At 46.1% G+C, this 21,072-nt stretch overlaps 1 protein-coding gene across 1 annotated transcript; it reads right to left on the reverse strand.

Annotated features, from left to right (window-relative positions):
• Positions 1 to 4,727: 4,727 nt before the first annotated feature.
• LOC147982550 (uncharacterized) lies at positions 4,728 to 5,558 on the reverse strand. The gene has a single exon (XM_087516340.1). The coding sequence runs from the start codon at positions 5,556 to 5,558 to the stop codon at positions 4,728 to 4,730; it is 831 nt and encodes a 276-aa protein (XP_087372466.1).
• Between the last annotated feature and the right edge of the window lie 15,514 nt (positions 5,559 to 21,072).

Below are 21,072 nucleotides of genomic sequence, written 5' to 3' on the forward strand. Positions count from 1 at the left end.
GCCTTTAGAGAGCAATAGCAGTGGAGGACCCACATGTTGTCGTTGTTTTCCTTTATTGACACACTTCTGCTATTTTCCATGGTGAATGCTGACGCGGCTGAAAGCGCCACCCATGCTAGCTACAGTTTTCAATTAATTAGTCAGTGTACTCTGATTAGCTAAGCTGATAGTTAATTTGGAACCGCATAATTAATCACCCAGGCCACCACATAGAGTTTCTTTTTTTTGAGAATCAACAAATAGAGTTAAATGGTACTAGTAATTTGGCAGGCCTACATATTTTGTTTGAATTCTAGCAAGCCATATTACTCACTATGTTATGAGACAACCACACGTTTTCATCATGTGTTGCCATTCTCATCATGTGTTCTTTTCTTCTTCTATTTCGACGTTTTCATAATATTGTGTTTCAAAGATACCATAAAACGTGGAATATATCAAAGCGAATTGAACTTCAGACAATGTGCATGTCATGTATGCATAAAGCAAAAGTGGCAATGATCTCTAGTGTTGTCTTGGGTATACAACTTAGTTTTGCATCTGAAGGGACTAACATTATATTTGACCACTAAAGTGCTGGCTAAGTTTATTTATGATTCCCATACTCTAAATGTAAAGATTGGATGCCTTGATCGCTAACCTGGTGAAATTCAGGTGACCAAATGATTTAAAGTTTGGATGCTTTGATTGCTGACCTGGTGAACTTCATCTGAGCACTAATGTGGTGATGCTTTTATGCACAAACCAATCGGCACAAAAACAAGATAAAAAAACATGCATTCGTTACTAAACAAAACAGCAATGGAAATTCAGGACAAGATAAAAGAGGAATAAATTTAGAAGTTTGAACAAAAATCTGGAAACTGTGGAAAACGTATAAATAAATTATACATTCACGAGCAGTCTTTTTATAGTACTCTTGAAGTGTATTCAGAACAATTATTTATTTATTGGAATACTTATAGGGTTTTCCTGATTTCTGTATAAATTTGTATGTAAAATATATTTTATTCATTTTTATTGATTTTCATGTCGAAAGGCTTGTTATGGGTGCAAAATTGCCGCCATGTCAATGACTATACTGTTTTGACTTGGGTAAAGGATCAAATCTGCTCTGTGTCAGAAGTTAAGGGTCAAGCTTTTCTAATTTCAAAATATAAGAGGCAAAACTACAAAAATTAGTAAGGTAGGTTTGGCGTTGAGTTTTTCCACTTGTATACCAAGGTAGATGTTTGTCTTGAACCCGAGCGAGTTGGCAACCTCGAGCAATCAAGTTTGACTCGACTCCCATGGTTGTGCATTCTCGGGCATAGGGAGCACATTAATAGCTCTTCGTTTATTACTCTAGGGCCGATTTTTGGCATGAATAAATAAGAGTGAATTCCACTTTTTACTCTGTAGTTCTGCATTTGTGACACATATTACCCTATTTAGTGCAACTTCTACCAAATATTTCATTTAGAAGATTTTGAACACAGTTTTACCCCAGTTTAGCACTTTGCTTGTTTCTGTTAGATAGTACCGGCATGTTACGCCGACGTGGCACGGTAAAATGCGTAAAGATCTGAGGGCATAATCGATATTCATGTTCAGATTTCTCTTACCCATATGTTCAAATCCTCCTCCTCATCTTCATATTTTTAAACTCTAGTCAACACCTTACACCTTGCCCAATAGACACGCATAAAAAAACAAGGTTTCAAAGCTTTTAAAAGGGGTAATCTTGACGATTTTTCATTCGATAGGGTAATTAGTGTCAAAAATGCATAACTAAGGAGTAAAAAGTGGAATTCACTCAATAAATAAATGTTTAATTGAAGCCAGGTGGTTTGCAAGTACCACAGTTCATTCGTAATATGATAGTTGCGGGTACTGTACGTAGCCGGACTTATACATACTCTCTTGTCATCTTCATATCCGTCGATGATATGAAATAGTCATCATGAATACGAGATGACAACTAAATTTCTCTCGCTTTAATTTTTCATGTGTGTTAACAGTTACAAAACAAATACACGTGCACATATAACATTGATCACCTTCCATGATGTAATATATTAGTTCCTAATATTTTTATGTATGTTTGTCATGTCGACATGGTTGCTACGTGTGCAAAATCGCCTCCATGTTATCAACCATAATGATTTGAATACGGGAAAAGCTCACATCTGCTCATTACCAGCCAGCACTTGGGGTAGGTGTCGTGGGCGATGAGTTTTTTTCTCTCCAATTTTAAATCAAGATAGAAAGTGGCAGGCAATCATGTCCAATTCAATTTCCATGGTCAGTACACATGACAGTGTTCTTGGTTATGTGCATGCTCTGCTGCAGAAAGCAAATTAGGTGCCCTTCTTCGATTACTCGACGATTGATTGTCCATGTGAACAAATAAGTGTTTAATTGAAGCCAGGTGGTTTGCAAGTATCATTGTTCGTCCGTGGTATGATAATTGTGGTCACTGTTGGTAGCTGTACTGCAGCGGGTAGTGTATGTATGTACGGAAGTGACCTGCATTTTTGGTAAAGGTCGATGACATGAAACAGTCACCTCGAATACGAGACAACAAGTAAATTTCTCACTTCAATTTTTCTTTTGTGCTAACAGTTAAAAAACTAGTGCACGTGTGCATATATTACATCGATCACCTTCCATGATGCAATATATTACTCTATATGCACGTACTGCTTGACATCTACTACACAGTATTCACTACGCTAATGCCCACTCATGGTTCTTCCTCTCTACCATGCCATACTCTTAAGAAAAGTAGAGTTATTTACAATTCGAAATAGAAAAAAATAATCTGTGCCACATATATGTGATTGAAATAAGGAAACATGCACCCTAAGTAATTCGAGCTTAGGAAACTAGAGTGTGCGAACCACTATGGTTGGATGGTTAGGAGGACGGTGCTATTCCCAGCACACAAGAATTTAATTCTTAGATTTGATATTGGAGATCGCATTTTCTTTGATTTATTTCAGCCTTCTGGCGATATTTGTTCAGTGGGAGGAGACATTCCTGTAAGTTAGGAAGAGAGGGATTGGACGCATCGATGATTTGATTGATCGTGCACTAGGCACATATATAGATAATGGGGGTGCACCGGTTGCCTTGTCTCCCAAGATACATACAAGTTACAAGGGGAGAGAGATGCCACAGAGGACTCGGCAGAGGGTGGTACCTGCTGAAAAGGAAACACCGTCTCGTCAATGTACATGTGCCGCGAGGCATACACGCAGTGGAACACTGGATCATAGCACCGGTAACCTTTGGTGTTGGACGGGTAGCCAAGGAAGATGCAAGGAAGTGATTGTGGGGTGAGTTCGTGGGGGGTGGTGGACACGATACTTGGAGGCGCACCAAAGAGGACTTGGTGAGGGTCGTAGTTCCAAAGGGGACGATACGATCAAATGTTAAGAAGAGGAGTGGCGGTGGGGAGAGCATCAAGCCAGAATCGGGGAGGTAATTTAGAGTGAAAGAGTAGCGTATGAACGCAATCATTGAGAGTGTGTAGGATATGCTCAGCACGGTCATTTTGCTGTGAAGTGTAGGGACAAGTTAGGCGGAAGATGGTGTCGTGTGAAGCAAGAAGATTGTGAATGGCGACGTTGTCAAATTCTTTTCCGTTATCGGTTTGAGTACAAGTATGGGACGACCGAACTATGTGATGACATAGGAATAAAATGCGGTGGGTGTGGCAAAGGCATCGGATTTGCGACAAAGAGGAAATGTCCACTCATAATGAGAAAAATCATCTAAAATCACCAAATAGTAGAGGTAGCCGGTGTTACTTGCAACCGGAGATGTCCAAACATCACTATGAAGTAACTGAAATGGGATAGTGGAAATAGTTGTAGATGCGCTAAAGGGGAGACAAACTTGCTTGTCAAGATGGCAAGCCTCACAAGTATGGTCGACAACCTTATTACATGATAATGAAAAACTCTGAAGAATTTGACGCAAAATGGTGGAGTTGGGGTGTCCCAAACGAGCATGCCAAAGGTCGACACAGGCGGCGAGGGCGATTGGGGTGGTCGAGGTGGTGGTGGAGGAGTGCACCGGGTAGAGCTCGTCGAGACTATCACACCGGTGAAGAACCATCCGGGTACGGGCCTCCTTCACAGAAAAACCAACATCGTCAAATTCAAGGGTAATATGATTCTCACAAGCAAGACGACAAACAGAAACAAGGTTCATGACTAAATCAGGAGAAACAAGAACATTAGACATGGTGATGTGCGTAGATGTGGAAGGAAACAAAGTACGACCAATATGTGTGATAGGTAAAGAGGAACCGTTACCAACGGTGATGCGAGTAGGAGCATGAACCGGGGTGGAGGAGGTTAGGTTACTGGGATGAGATGTCATGTGGGCGGTGGCGCCCGAGTTCATGTACCAATCTCCATCCCCACTGTATTGACTTGGTCACGGGGCCGAATGCAGTGCATCCAGAAGAGCAGGGTCCCATGGAGGAGGAACATGTGGTGGGAAGAAATCGTCGTAGGGCGGCAGCACAGCCGCCGACCATTGGCGGGGTGGGATGGGCCGCGTAGCTGGCGCTGGCTGATGTGGCGAGGTAGGCCTGATGGCCCGCCGGTCGAGGCCCGACGAGGCCTGGCGCTGGGGCCCATGGCACTGGCATTGAGTACGCATGGACAACGCCGGTCCACGGGTTGGTGCCTTAGGTTCAGGGTGGGGTGGGCTAGTGCTGCTGCTTAGGATGCCTACCTGGCGGTTGTTACGCCGGCCACCGCCGGGCTGCTGTTCAGGCACACCGTTGAGGGGGGGTGGCGCTGTTGAGAGCGGGTAGAGGCATGACAACGCAGGGGGCAAAGGCCACGGAGCCGGCGGAGTAGGTGGTGGGCGGCGCCGCGAGAAGTGCCGGCGGCGAGGACGGTGTGCTGCATCCGCTTCTTCACCTGCTTCATCCGGCGTTCCTCCCAACCCAGGTATGCAACAAACTTGGGGAAGGAGGGATCCGACATAAAGGTGAGATTGGCGGCGGCGTTGCCGAAGTCCTCGTTGAGGCCGGCCGTGAGCGTGCTGAGGAGGAGATCATCGTCAATCTTGATGCCGATGTCACGGAGCTCATCGGAGAGCGTCTTGAGGCGTCGGCAGTAATCATCAATTGATCGAGCATCTTGATGACCACAAAAAAATTCTTGTTGCAGAAAGACGCGACGTTGAAGATGATTGTCAGTGAATAGGCTGTTGAGCTTCACCCACACGACGTGTGCATCATCACCATCGCTCATGACGGTGTGAAACAAGGACTTCGAAAAGGCGAGGAAGAACAACCGGATGAGCGTGGCATCGATGGTGTTCCACTCGGAGTCATCCTTCATGGCGCTCGAATCGACGTAGCCGTCGACATGATCCACGAGATTGTACTCGCGAAAGACGATAGATAAGTAGGTTTTCCACGCGTAGTACGTGGAGTCGTGGGGATCAAGACAAATGGGAACATGTTCGTGGATGTTCAGGTTGCGGGTGTCGGTGGGATCCGGGCCGGCGAAGGGGTTGGTGGCGCTGGAGAGGGAGGAGTTGAAAGACATGGGGGGAGAGGGGAAAGTGGCGGTGTGGCCGTGGTAGGGAGTGGGGGCGGTGGCACATGAAGGAAATATGCCCTAGAGGCAATAATAATGTTATTATTTATTTCCTTATATCATGATAAATGTTTATTATTCATGCTAGAATTGTATTAACCGGAAACATAATACATGTGTGAATACATAGACAAACAAAGTGTCACTAGTATACCTCTACTTGACTAGCTCGTTAATCAAAGATGGTTATGTTTCCTAACCATGAACAATGAGTTGTTATTTGATTAACGGGATCACATCATTAAGTGAATGATCTGATTGACATGACCCATTCCATTATCTTAGCACCCGATCGTTTAGTATGTTGCTATTGCTTTCTTCATGACTTATACATGTTCCTATGACTATGAGATTATGCAACTCCCGTTTGCCGAAGGAACACTTTGTGTGCTACCAAACGTCACAACGTAACTGGGTGATTATAAAGGAGCTCTACAGGTGTCTCCAAAGGTACATGTTGGGTTGGCGTATTTCGAGATTAGGATTTGTCACTCCGATTGTCGGAGAGGTATCTCTGGGCCCTCTCGGTAATGCACATCACTTAAGCCTTGCAAGCATTGCAACTAATGAGTTAGTTGCGGGATGATGTATTACAGAACGAGTAAAGAGACTTGCCGGTAATGAGATTGAACTAGGTATCGGAATACCGACGATCGAATCTCGGGCAAGTAACATACCGATGACAAAGGGAACAACGTATGTTGTTATGCGGTCTGACCGATAAAGATCTTCGTAGAATATGTAGGAGCCAATATGGGCATCCAGGTCCCGCTATTGGTTATTGACCGGAGACATGTCTCGGTCATGTCTACATTATTCTCGAACCCGTAGGGTCCGCACGCTTAAGGTTACGATGACAGTTATATTATGAGTTTATGCATTTTGATATACCGAAGTTTGTTCGGAGTCCCGGATGTGATCACGGACATGACGAGGAGTCTCGAAATGGTCGAGACATAAAGATTGATATATTGGAAGCCTATGTTTGGATATCGGAAGTGTTCCCGGTGAAATCGGGATTTTACCGGAGTACCGGGAGTTTACCGGAACCCCCCGGGGAGCTACATGGGCCTTAATGGGCCTTAGTGGAAGAAGAGGAGAGGCGGCCAGGGCTGGGCCGCGCGCCCCTCCCCCTAGTCTGAATAGGACAAGGAGAGAGGGGCCCGGCGCCCCTCCTTCTCTCTCTCTCTCTCTTTTCCCACCTCGCGAGTCCTATTCCAACTAGGATTGGGCGAGAAGTCCTACTCCCGGAGGGAGTAGGACTCCTCCTGGCGCGCCCTATGTGGCCAGCCGGCCTCCCCCTCTTGATCCTTTATATACGGAGGCAGGGGCACCCCAGAGAAACACAAGTTGATCCACGCCCTATGTGGCAGTAGTACATCAAGATCGTCACCACGTCGTCGTGCTGACGGAACTCTTCCCCGACACTTTGCTGGATCGGAGTCCGGGGATCGTCATCGAGCTGAACGTGTGCTAGAACTCGGAGGTGCCGTAGTTTCGGTGCTTGATCGTTCGGGCCGTGGAGACGTACGACTACATCAACCAAACGCTTCCGTTGTCGATCTACTAGGGTACGTAGATCATACTCTCCCCTCTCGTTGCTATGCATCACCATGATCTTGTGTGTGCGTAGGAAATTTTTTGAAATTACTACATTCCCCAACAGCACATCGGCTTTAGGGTTAGGGTTTTTGGAGGGGGAGGAGGGGGCGGCCCGGCTGCAAGGGAGGTGGCAGCGGCGGTGGGGGAGGCGGGTGCGGCGGCGGCGGCAGGTGATGAAGCTATGTACCTAGGGTAGGGTCATGGATCTGTTCAAGATACCCTCCCCAAGTACATCCCTAAAGGTACCAGGAGCATTCGAAGAAAAATCATCATCCACTCGACCATGAAGTTATGTTCCACTCGACAATCCTGAAGACACTCGACTGTACAGATAATCACTCGACTACCAGAAGATCTAGAGCCACTCCACTCTGCAATGGTCGAGAATTAAGTCATAGCTTTAATGGTCATTATGTATCTTTATTGCAGGTGTTACCAGTAACGCCCCCTTCTTTATGTACCTTAAACCCTCTGTGACGTGGGCTGGCTGGGGTCCTGGCGCACTCTATATAAGCCACCCCCCTCCACAGGCACAGGGGTTCGCACTTTTTGTAACACACACGCATATAATCCAGTCGACCGCCTCCGGGCTCCGAGACGTAGGGCTGTTACTTCCTCCGAGAAGGGCCTGAACTCGTAAAACTCCTATGTACAACTCTTCCATAGCTAAGATCTTGCCTCTACATTCCTACCCCCCATTCTACTGTCAGACTTAGAACCATGACAGTTGGCGCCCACCGTGGGTAGGTGTCTTAGCGACTTGTTGGAGAAGTTGCAATTTTTCCGATCCCCTTCATCATGGTTTCAGGCGGAGGTTTGGCTGAGGGCCGCGAGATCCGTCTCGGCGCGCTCGTGTTTGTTGCCGACGACTCCGCTTGGCTTCAGGAGGCTCCACTCAACGTCGACGCACTCCCCATCCGCGGGGCAACGCACTTTCGCGCATGCGTCCACGGCGTCCTCCTGCGGCAGCCGTCGACCCAGTATCGGTCGGCTCCTGTAGCTTCCCCCCTCCCTGCGGCCCGCCGGAGCAAATGTTCCGGTCGATCGAGGCTTCAGCGGTGGGTGAAGCATGCGGTGGCTCGCCAGTCGGCCACCCCCCAAGTCACGGCAATCGAGCCGGACGAAACCCTCTGTGGCCTGTTCGATCTGTCGACTAGCTCCGTAGAGACTACATCCGAGTGCGACAGCAGCGACCCTGCGGCGGAAGTTCTGATGGTCAATGGACCACGCAGTCCTCCTGGCTTCACCCGTGAAGACGGAGGCGATGGGGGCGGTGATCCGTCGCGTGTTCATGAAGAGTACCTCCCCGAACCCCTCTCGTCGCAGCGTAGAGAAGAACTTTGCTGCCGGAACATGGATGCACTTCACACTCCTATCGTTGGAGAAACCCCTGAGGCCCAGGCCTTGGAGGAGGCGCACCTGGCCAACTTGGCTGAGCGCACTCGACTAGAGAACCTCCAGCGCGCACTCGACGAGCGTGCTCGGCAGCATGCTCCTGAATCCAGTCGGCGTCAACGTTTTCCGCCTCTGACTCAGGTATACCGAACTCCAATCCAGAATCTCGCAGCTGCAGCCCGAATAGCGGAGACAATTCAACCTTCCCAGTCAGAAGCTGGTCGGGGTTTGGTGCAGATCCGGGCCTTTCTCCGAGCCGCGGGTGAGCAGAACACAGCAGTATCTCAGTCGCGGAATAGGATTCACAGCAGATCCATGGTTGCAGACACAGTCCAGTCGACTCACAGCCCAAGATCGCCCTCGAGGCGTGAGGGACGTGGAGATCGACGAGATCAGTACACAAACCGTGAGCAGTATGATCACCGAATCGATCGCGATGATCGTCGTCGAGTGCCCACACCTCCCCCAAGGAGTGGGTCATACGTGCTTCAGCAACATGATGACAGGCACCCTCACAGTGTTGGGCGAGGGATTCCAGTCGACCCAGAGAGCCAGGTTTTGATGAGAGATCTATTTGTTGGGGAACGTAGTAATTTCAAAATTTTCCTACGCACACGCAAGATCATGGTGATGCATAGCAACAAGAGGGGAGAGTGTTGTCTACGTACCCTCGTAGACCGACAGCGGAAGCGTTATGACAACACGGTTGATGTAGTCGTACGTCTTCACGGCCCGACCGATCAAGAACCGAAACTACGGCACCTCCGAGTTTTAGCACACGTTCAGCTCGATGACGATCCCCGGACTCCCATCCAGCAAAGTGTCGGGGAAGAGTTCCGTCAGCACGACGGCGTGGTGACGATCTTGATGTTCTACTATCGCAGGGCTTCGCCTAAGCACCACTACAATATTATCGAGGACTATGGTGGAGGGGGGCACTGCACACGGCTAAGAGAACGATCTTGAAGATCAACTTGTGTGTCTAGAGGTGCCCCCTGCCCCTGTATATAAAGGAGCAAAGGGGGGTGTGGCCGGCCCTAGGAGGAGGCGCGCCGGAGGAGTCCTACTCCTATCGGGAGTAGGACTCCCCCCCTTTCCCTAGTTGGATTAGGACTTGGGGGGAAGGAGGAGAGGGAAGAAAGGAAAGGGGGGGCACTGCCCCCCCTCCTTGTCCAATTCGGACTTGGGGGGAGGGGCGCGCGGCAGCCCCTAGACCTCCTCTCCTCTTCCTCCACTAGTCCCATTAAGGCCCATTAGGTTACCGGGGGTTCCCGTAACCTCCCGGTACTCCGGTAAAATGCTGATTTCACCCGGAACACTTCCGATGTCCAAACATAGGCTTCCAATATATCAATCTTTATGTCTCGACCATTTCGAGACTCCTCATCATGTCCGTGATCACATCCGGGACTCCGAACAAACTTCGGTACATCAAAATATATAAACTCATAATAAAAAGGTCATCGTAACGTTAAGCGTGCGGACCCTACGGGTTCGAGAACAATGTAGACATGACCGAGACACGTCTCCGGTCAATAATCAATAGCGGAACCTGGATGCTCATATTGGCTCCTACATATTTTACGAAGATCTTTATCGGTCAGACCGCATAACAACATACGTTGTTCCCTTTGTCATCGGTATGTTACTTGCCTGAGATTCGATCGTCGGTATCTCAATACCTAGTTCAATCTCGTTACCGGCAAGTATCTTTACTCGTTTTGTAATACATCATCTCGCAACTAACTCATTAGTTGCAATGCTTGCAGGGATTATGTGATGTGCATTACCGAGAGGGCCCAGAGATGCCTCTCCGACAATCGGAGTGACAAATCGTAATCTCGAAATACGCCAACCCAACATGTACCTTTGGAGACACCTGTAGAGCTCCTTTATAATCACCCAGTTACGTTGTGACGTTTGGTAGCACACAAAGTGTTCCTCCGGCAAACGGGAGTTGCATAATCTCATAGTCATAGGAACATGTATATGTCATGAAGAAAGCAATAGCAACATACTAAACGATCGGGTGCTAAGCTAATGGAATGGGTCATGTCAATCACATCATTCTCCTAATGATGTGATCTCGTTAATCAAATGACAACACATGTCTATGGTTAGGAAACATAACCATCTTCGATTAACGAGCTAGTCAAGTAGAGGCACACTAGTGATGTTTAGTTTGTCTATGTATTCACACAAGTATTATGTTTCCGAATAATACAATTCTAGCATGAATAATAAACATTTATCAGGATATAAGGAAATAAATAATAAATTTACTATTGCCTCTAGGGCATATTTCCTTCAGTCTCCCACTTGCACTAGAGTCAATAATCTAGATTACACAGTAATGATTCTAACACCCATGGAGCTTTGGTGCTGATCATGTTTTGCTCGTGGAAGAGGCTTAGTCAACGGGTCTGCTACATTCAGATCCGTATGTATCTTGCAAATCTCTATGTCTCCCACCTGGACCAAATCCTGGATGGAATTGAAGCGTCTCTTGATGTGTTTGGTTCTCTTGTGAAATCTGGATTCCTTTGCCAAGGCAATTGCACCAGTATTGTCACAAAATATTTTCATTGGACCCGATGCACTAGGTATGACACCTAGATCGGATATGAACTTCTTCATCTAGACTCCTTCGTTTGCTGCTTCCGAAGCAGCTATGTACTCCGCTTCACATGTAGATCCCGCCACAACGCTTTGTTTAGAACTGCACCAACTGACAGCTCCACCGTTTAATGTAAACACGCATCCGGTTTGCAATTTAGAATCGTCCGGATCAGTGTCAATGCTTGCATCGACGTAACCATTTACGATGAGCTCTTTGTCACCTCCATATATGAGAAACATATCCTTAGTCCTTTTCAAGTATTTCAGGATGTTCTTGACCGCTGTCCAGTGATCCACTCCTGGATTACTTTGGTACCTCCCTGCTAGACTTATAGCAAGACATACATCAGGTCTGGTACACAGCATTGCATACATGATAGAGCCTATGGCTGAAGCATAGGGAACATCTTTCATTTTCTCTCTATCTTCTGCAGTGGTCGGGCATTGTGTCTTACTCAGTTTCACACCTTGTAACACAAGCAAGAATCCTTTCTTTGCTTGATCCATTTTGAACTTCTTCAAAATTTTGTCAAGGTATGGGCTTTGTGAAAGTCCAATTAAGCGTCTTGATCTATCTCTATAGATCTTAATGCCCAATATGTAAGCAGCTTCACCGAGGTCTTTCATTGAAAAACTTTTATTCAAGTATCCCTTTATGCTATCCAGAAATTCTATATCATTTCCGATTAGTAATATGTCATCTACATATAATATCAGAAATGCTACAGAGCTCCCACTCACTTTCTTGTAAATACAGGCTTCTCCAAAAGTCTGTACAAAACCAAATGCTTTGATCACATTATCAAAGCGTTTATTCCAACTCCGAGAGGCTTGCACCAGTCCATAAATGGATCACTGGAGCTTGCACACTTTGTTAGCTCCCTTTGGATCGACAAAACCTTCTGGCTGCATCATATACAACTCTTGTTCCAGAAATCCATTCAGGAATGCAGTTTTGACATACATCTGCCAAATTTCATAATCATAAAATGCGGCAATTGCTAACATGATTCGGACAGACTTAAGCATCGCTACGGGTGAGAAGGTCTCATCGTAGTCAATCCCTTGAACTTTTTGAAAACCTTTTGCGACAAGTCGAGCTTTGTAGACAGTAACATTACCGTCAGCGTCAGTATTCTTCTTGAAGATCCATTTATTCTCAATTGCTTGCCGATCTTTGGGCAAGTCAACCAAAGTCCATACTTTGTTCTCATACATGGATCCCATCTCAGATTTCATGGCTTCAAGCCATTTTGCGGAATCTGGGCTCACCATCGCTTCTTCATAGTTCATAGGTTCATCATGATCTAGTAGCATGACTTCAAGAATAGGATTACCGTACAACTCTGGTGTGGATCTTACTCTGGTTGATCTACGAGGTTCAGTAGTAACTTGTTCTGAAGTTTCATGATCATCATCATTAGCTTCCTCACTAATTGGTGTAGGTGTCACAGAAACCGGTTTCTGTGATGTACTACTTTCCAATAAGGGAGGAGGTACAGTTACCTCATCAAGTTCTACTTTCCTCCCACTCACTTCTTTCGAGAGAAACTCCTTCTCTAGAAATTTTCGGAATTTAGCAACAAAAGTCTTGCCTTTGGATCTGTGATAGAAGGTGTATCCAATAGTTTCTTTTGGATATCCTATGAAGACACATTTCTCTGATTTGGGTTTGAGCTTATCAGGTTAGAGCTTTTTCAAATAAGCATCGCATCCCCAAACTTTCAGAAACGACAACTTTGGTTTCTTGCCAAACCATAGTTCATAAGGCGTCGTCTCAACAGATTTTGATGGTGCCCTATTTAACGTGAATGCAGCCGTCTCTAAAGCATAACCCCAAAACGATAGCGGTAAATTAGTAAGAGACATCATAGATCACACCATATCTAGTAAAGTACGATTACGACATTCGGACACACCATTACGCTGTGGTGTTCCGGGTGGCGTGAGTTGTGAAACTATTCCACGCTGTTTCAAATGTACACCAAACTCGTAACTCAAATATTCTCCTCCACGATCAGATCGTAGGAATTTTATTTTTTTGTTACGATGATTTTCAACTTCACTCTGAAATTCTTTGAACTTTTCAAATGTTTCAGACTTATGTTTCATTAAGTAGATATACCTATATCTGCAAGTCATCTATGAAGGTGAGAAAATAACAATATCCGCCACGAGCCTCAACATTCATCGGACCACATACATATGTATGTATGATTTCCAACAAATCTGTTGCTCTCTCCATAGTACCGGAGAACGGTGTTTTGGTCATCTTGCCCATTAGGCACGGTTCGCAAGTACCAAGTGATTCATAATCAAGTGGTTCCAAAAGTCCATCAGTATGGAGTTTCTTCATGCGCTTTATACCGATATGACCTAAACGGCAGTGCCACAAATAAGTTGCACTATCATTATCAACTCTGCATCTTTTGGCTTCAACATTATGAATATGTGTGTCACTACTATCGAGATTTAATAAGAATAGACCACTCTTCAAGGGTGCATGACCATAAAAGATATTACTCATATAAATAGAACAACCATTATTCTCTGATTTAAATGAATAACCGTCTCGCATCAAACAAGATCCAAATATAATGTTCATGCTCAACGCTGGCACCAAATAACAATTATTTAGGTCTAATACTAATCCCGAAGGTAGATGTAGAGGTAGCATGCCGACCGCGATCACATCGACTTTGGAACCATTTCCCACGCACATCGTCACCTCGTCCTTAGCCAATCTTCGCTTAATCCGTAGTCCCTGTTTCAAGTTGCAAATATTAGCAACAGCAGTATCAAATACCCAGGTGCTACTGCGAGCATTAGTAAGGTACACATCAATAACATGTATATCATATATACCTTTGTTCACCTTGCCATCCTTCTTATCCGCCAAATACTTGGGCAGTTCCGCTTCCAGTGACCAGTCTGCTTGAAGTAGAAGCACTCAGTTTCAGGCTTAGGTCCAGATTTGGGTTTCTTCTCCTGAGAGCAACTTGCTTGCTATTCTTTTTGAAGTTCCCCTTCTTCTTCCCTCTGCCCTTTTTCTTGAAACTAGTGGTCTTGTTGACCATCAACACTTGATGCTCCTTCTTGATTTCTACCTCCGCAGCTTCCAGCATTGCGAAGAGCTCGGGAATTGTCTTAACCATCCCTTGCATATTATAGTTCATCACGAAGCTCTTGTAGCTAGGTGGAAGTGATTGGAGAATTCTGTCAATGACGCAATCATCTGGAAGATTAACTCCCAATTGAATCAAGTGATTATTATACCCAGACATTTTGAGTATATGCTCACTGACAGAACTGTTCTCCTCCAACTTGCAGCTATAGAACTTATTGGAGACTTCATATCTCTCAATCCGGGCATTTGCTTGAAATATTAACTTCAACTCCTGGAACATCTCATATGCTCCATGACGTTCAAAACGTCGTTGAAGTCCCGATTCTAAGCCGTAAAGCATGGCACACTGAACTATTAAGTAGTCATCAGCTTTGCTCTACCAGACGTTTATAACATCTGGTGTTGCTCCAGCAGCAGGCCTGGCACCCAGCGGTGCTTCCAGGACGTAATTCTTCTGTGCAGCAATGAGGATAATCCTAAAGTTACGGACCCAGTCCGTGTAATTGCTACCATCATCTTTCGACTTTGCTTTCTCAAGGAACGCATTAAAATTCAACGGAACAACAGCACGGGCCATCTATCTACAATGAAACATAAACAAGCAAGATACTATCAGGTACTAAGTTCATGATAAATTTAAGTTCAATTAATCATATTACTAAAGAACTCCCACTTAGATAGACACCCCTCTAATCCTCTAAGTGATCACATGATCCAAATCAACTAAACCATGTCTGATCATCACGTGAGATGGAGTAGTTTCATTGGTGAACATCACTATGTTGATCATATCTACTATATGATTCACGCTCGACCTTTCGGTCTCCGTGTTCCGAGGCCATATCTGTATATGCTTGGCTCGTCAAGTATAACCTGAGTATTCCGCGTGTGCAACTGTTTTGCACCCATTGTATTTGAACGTAGAGCCTATCACACCCGATCATCACGTGGTGTCTCAGCACGAAGAACTTTCGCAACGGTGCATACTCAGGGAGAACACTTCTTGATAATTAGTGAGAGATCATCTTATAATGCTACCGTCAATCAAAGCAAGATAAGATGCATAAAAGATAAACATCACATGCAATCAATATAAGTGATATGATATGGCCATCATCATCTTGTGCTTGTGATCTCCATCTCCGAAGCACCGTCGTGATCACCATCGTGACCGGCGTGACACCTTGATCTCCATCGTAGCATCGTTGTCGTCTCGCCAAGCTTGTGCTTCCACGACTATCGCTACCGCTTAGTGATAAAGTAAAGCATTACATCGCGATTGCATTGCATACAATAAAGCGACAACCATATGGCTCCTGCCAGTTGCCGATAACTCGGTTACAAAACATGATCATCTCATACAATAAAATTTAGCATCATGTCTTGACCATATCACATCACAACATGTCCTGCAAAAACAAGTTAGACGTCCTCTACTTTGTTGTTGCAAGTTTTACGTGGCTGCTACGGGCTTAAGCAAGAACCAATCTTACCTACGCATCAAAACCACAATGATAGTTTGTCAAGTTGGTGCTGTTTTAACCTTCGCAAGGACCGGGCGTAGCCACACTTGGTTCAACTAAAGTTGGAGAAACTGACACCCGCCAGCCACCTGTGTGCAAAGCAAGTCGGTAGAACCAGTTTCGCGTAAGCGTACACGTAATGTCGGTCCGGGCCGCTTCATCCAACAATACCGCCGAACTAAAGTATGACATGCTGGTAAGCAGTATGACTTATATCGCCCACAACTCACTTTGTGTTCTACTCGTGCAAATAACATCAACGCATATAACCAGGCTCTGATACCACTATTGGGGAACGTAGTAATTGCAAAATTTTCCTACACACATGCAAGATCATGGTGATGCATAGCAACGAGAGGGGAGAGTGTTGTCTACGTACCCTCGTAGACCGACAGCGGAAGTGTTATGACAACGCGGTTGATGTAGTCATACGTCTTCACGGCCCGACCGATCAAGCACCGAAACTACGACACCTTCGAGTTTTAGCACACGTTCAGCTCGATGACGATCCCCGGACTTCGATCCAGCAAAGTGTCGGGGAACAGTTCCGTCAGCATGACGGCGTGGTGAAAATCTTGATGTTCTACTGTCGCAGGGCTTCGCCTAAGCACCACTACAATATTATCGAGGACTATGGTGGAGGGGGCACCACACACGGCTAAGAGAACGATCTTGAAGATCAACTTGTGTGTCTAGAGGTGCCCCCTGCCCCCGTATATAAAGGAGCAAAGGGGGGTGCGGCCGGCCCTATGAGGAGGCGCGCCGGAGGAGTCCTACTCCTACCGGGAGTAGGACTCCCCCCTTTCCCTAGTTGGATTAGGACTTGGGGGGAAGGAGGAGAGGGAAGAAAGGAAAGGGGGGCGCCGCCCCCCTCCTTGTCCAATTTGGACTTGGGGGGGGAGGGGCACGCGGCAGCCCCTAGGCCTCCTCTCCTCTTCCTCCACTAGGCCCATTAAGGCCCATTAGGTTACCGGGGGGTTCCGGTAACCTCCCGGTACTCCGGTAAAATGTCGATTTCACCCGGAAAACATGCGATGTCCAAACATAGGCTTCCAATATATCAATCCTTATGTCTCGACCATTTCGAGACTCCTCGTCATGTCCGTGATCACATCCGAGACTCCGAACAAACTTCGGTACATCAAAATATATAAACTCATAATGAAAAAGTCATCGTAACGTTAAGCGTGCGGACCCTACGGGTTCGAGAACAATGTAGACATGACCGAGACACGTCTCCGATAAATAACCAATAGCGGAACCTAGATGCTCATATTGGCTCCTACATATTCTACGAAGATCTTTATCGGTCAGACCGCATAACAACATACTTTGTTCCCTTTGTCATCGGTATGTTACTTGCCCGAGATTCGATCGTCGGTATCTCAATACCTAGTTCAATCTCGTTACCGGCAAGTCTCTTTACTCGTTTCGTAATAAATAATCTCGCAACTAAATCATTAGTTGCAATGCTTGCAAGTCTTATGTGATGTGCATTACCGAGAGGGCCCAGAGATACCTCTCCGACAATCGGAGTGACAAATCCTAATCTCGAAATACGCGAACCCAACATGTACCTTTGGAGACACCTGTAGAGCTCCTTTATAATCACCCAGTTACGTTTTGACGTTTGGTAGCACACAAAGTGTTCCTCCGGCAAACGGGAGTTGCATAATCTCATAGTCATAGGAACATGTATAAGTCATGAAGAAAGCAATAGCAACATACTAAATGATCGGGTGCTAAGCTAATGGAATGGGTCATGTCAATCACATCATTCTCCTAATGATGAGATTCCGTTAATCAAATGACAACACATGTCTATGGTTAGGAAACATAACCATCTTCGATTAACGAGCTAGTCAAGTAGAGGCACACTAGTGACGTTTAGTTTGTCTATGTATTCACACAAGTATTATGTTTCCGGATAATACAATTCTAGCATGAATAATAAACATTTATCATGATATAAGGAAATAAATAATAACTTTATTATTGCCTCTAGGGCATATTTCCTTCACTACTCTCGTTCAGGGCTTGGTCGACAGAAACAGAGCTCACCGAGAAGGTCATGACAGAGATCTACCAACCAGCAGAAGAGTGCATGTCTCAGGTCCGGAGTGCTTCAGCAGAGCCATCTGGGCTGCAGTGATTCCCGCCAACTTCAGGTTGGCGACTGGAGTCAGTAAGTTCACTGGTGAGTCCAAGCCTGACACTTGGCTTGAAGACTACCGAGTGGCTGTTCAGATTGGTGGCGGCAATGATGAAGTGGCCATGAAACACCTTCCTCTGATGCTGGAGGGCTCGGCCAGAGCATGGTTGAATCAGTTAGCACCTGGTAGTATTTATACTTGGGAAGATCTTGTTCGAGTATTTGTTAGGACATTTGAACGTACTTGCAAGCGGCCAGCAGGGTTGACAGAATTACAATGTTGCGTTTAGAAACCGAATGAAACTTTAAGGGATTATATCCAGAGATGGATCACATTGCACCACACGGTGGAGAATGTGTCTGATCATCAGGCAATTTGTGCTTTAAAAGAAGGCGTCAAATATCGGGAGTTGAGTCTAAAATTCGGTCGGACAGGAGATATGACTCTGACTCGGATGATGGAAATTGCCACCAAGTACGCCAACAGTGAAGAAGAAGACCGACTCCGGAGTGGCAAGCACAAAACAGTCGCCCACGAAACCGGAGGAGGAAACTCCAGTCGGAAGCAGAAGCGCAAAGCCGAGCCAGCAGCTCCTGGTGAAGTCTTAGCCGTGACTCAAGGAAAGTTCAAGGGGAAGCCCAAAGGGCCGTGGAACCCCAAGAAAGTAAAAGATCAAGATGGAAATGATGTGCTAGATTTACCATGCCACATTCACACCGAAAAAAATGAAGAGGGTAATTTCATTTACCCGAAGCATACCACTCGACAGTGTCGACACCTAATCCAGCAATTCCGAGAGAAACTACCCATGGAAAAGGAGAAAGAATCAGACAAGGTTGAGGACGAGGAAGAGGATGATGATGGTTATCCCCACATGAATTCCACTCTAATGATTTTCACTGACGTTGAGAGTAAGAGTCGATTGAAAGTCATCAACGGAGAAGTGAACATGGTCGCTCTAGTGACACCCAGTTATTTGAAGTGGTCCGAGACTGCCATTACATTCAACTAGTCCGATCACCCAGCGCACATAGCCACCCCTGGGAGGCAAGCGTTGGTGGTCGACCTAGTAGTCGAAGGCACCCGACTGACTAAGGTTTTGATGGATGGTGGCAGTGGCCTGAATATACTGTATGCAGAGACGTTGAAAGGAATGGGCATTTCGATGTCCAGACTCAGTGAAAGCAATATGAGTTTCCATGGAGTCATTCCCGGCAAGAAGGCTGCATCACTCGGCCAGATTGCTCTCGACGTGGTTTTCAGTGATTCCAAGAATTACCGCAAAGAAAAGTTGACATTTGAAGTTGTGGATTTCCAGAGTGCCTACCATGCTATTCTAGGCAGGCCAGCTTATGCACGTTTTATGGCTCGACCATGTTACGTGTACCTCAAATTGAAGATGCCTAGTCCCAAAGGGGTGATCACTATCACTGGTAGTCGGAAGAAGGCGGAAGAGTGCTTGCAGAAGGTCTCAAAGATCGCCGATGCACAGATGGCCGTAGTAGAATTGCAGGAATATCAAAAAAATGCAGATCCGAGTGATTTGTTGCGAGCCAAGAAGCCTGCCACGGATACAGAATTCCAGTCGTCTGGCGAAACAAAGTCGATTCACATTCACCCGACGGATCCCAATGCTGCTCTGACTCACATTTCGACAACACTTGACTCCAAATAGGAAGAAGCGCTCATCCAGTTCCTCCGTGAGAACTGGGACATCTTTGCATGGAAACCTTCGGACATGCCAGGTGTTCACAGGGGACTGGCTGAGCATCGTTTGCGAGTCAACCCAAAAGTGAAATCAGTCAAAGAACATCGTCGACGGTCCGCCGTACAGAAGAGGAAGGCAATCGGTGAAGAGGTGGCTCGGCTTTTGGCAGCTGAGTTTATCCGTGAGATTTACCACTCTGAGTGGTTAGCTAATGTTGTCATGGTCCCAAAGAAGGACGACTCACTTCGCATGTGCATTGACTTCAAGCATATCAATCGGGCTTGCCCGAAGGACCACCTTCCTCTCCCTCGCATCGACCAAATAGTCGACTCGACTGCGGGGTGTGAGCGTTTGTCCTTTTTGGACGCCTATTCCGAGTATCATCAGATCCGTCTGTACGGACCCAACAAGATAAAAACAGATTTCATCACCCCATTTGGGTGCTTTTATTATGTCACTATGCCATTCGGTTTGAAGAACGCCGGAGCCACATTCATGCGGATGATTCAGAAGTGCCTGCTCACTCAGATCAGTCGGAATGTGGAAGCATACATGGATGACATTATGGTCAAGTCACGTAAAGGTTCCGACCTACTGGCTGACCTTGATGAAAACTTTGCCAACCTCAGAAGGTAAGATATCAAGCTTAATCCATCAAAGTGCACGTTTGGAGTTCCAGGCAGAAAATTACTCGGTTTTCTCGTTTCTGAACGAGGGATCGACGCTAACCCAGAGAAAGTGGGTGCCATACTCCGGATGAAACGCCCTGTGCGTGTGCATGATGTCCAAAAGCTTACTGGTTGTTTGGCCGCCCTAAGTCGATTCATTTCTCGCCTCGGTGAAAAGGCACTGCTTCTTTACCGACTGATGAAGAAATCAGATAAGTTCGAGTGGACTCCTGAAGCTGATGCAGCATTTCCAGAGCTAAAAGCCCTGCTTTCCACCCAGCCGGTGCTTGCTGCCCCAATCAGCAAAGAGCCTTTACTGCTTTATATAGCAGCGACTGGACAAGTTGTCAGTACAGTACTTACGGTCGAGCGGGATGAAGAGGAAAAAGCCTATAAAGTTCAGCGCCCGATTTATTATGTTTCTAAAGTTCTGACTCCGTCAAAGCAGAGATATCCACACTATCAGAAGCTTGTTTATGGGATTTACATGACCACGAAGAAGGTTGCACACTATTTCTCTGATCATTCTGTTACAGTCGTCAGCGACGCTCCATTGTCGGAGATTCTGCACAACGGAGATGCAACTGGTCGAGTGGCAAAATGGGCGATTGAACTCCTTCCTTTAGATATCAAGTTTGAGGCAAAGAAAGCTATCAAGTCCCAAGCAG

This window comes from Triticum urartu, chromosome 3A (assembly GCF_056163025.1).
Source record: "Triticum urartu cultivar PI428250 chromosome 3A, HENAU_Tu73, whole genome shotgun sequence".
Taxonomy (NCBI): domain Eukaryota; kingdom Viridiplantae; phylum Streptophyta; class Magnoliopsida; order Poales; family Poaceae; genus Triticum; species Triticum urartu.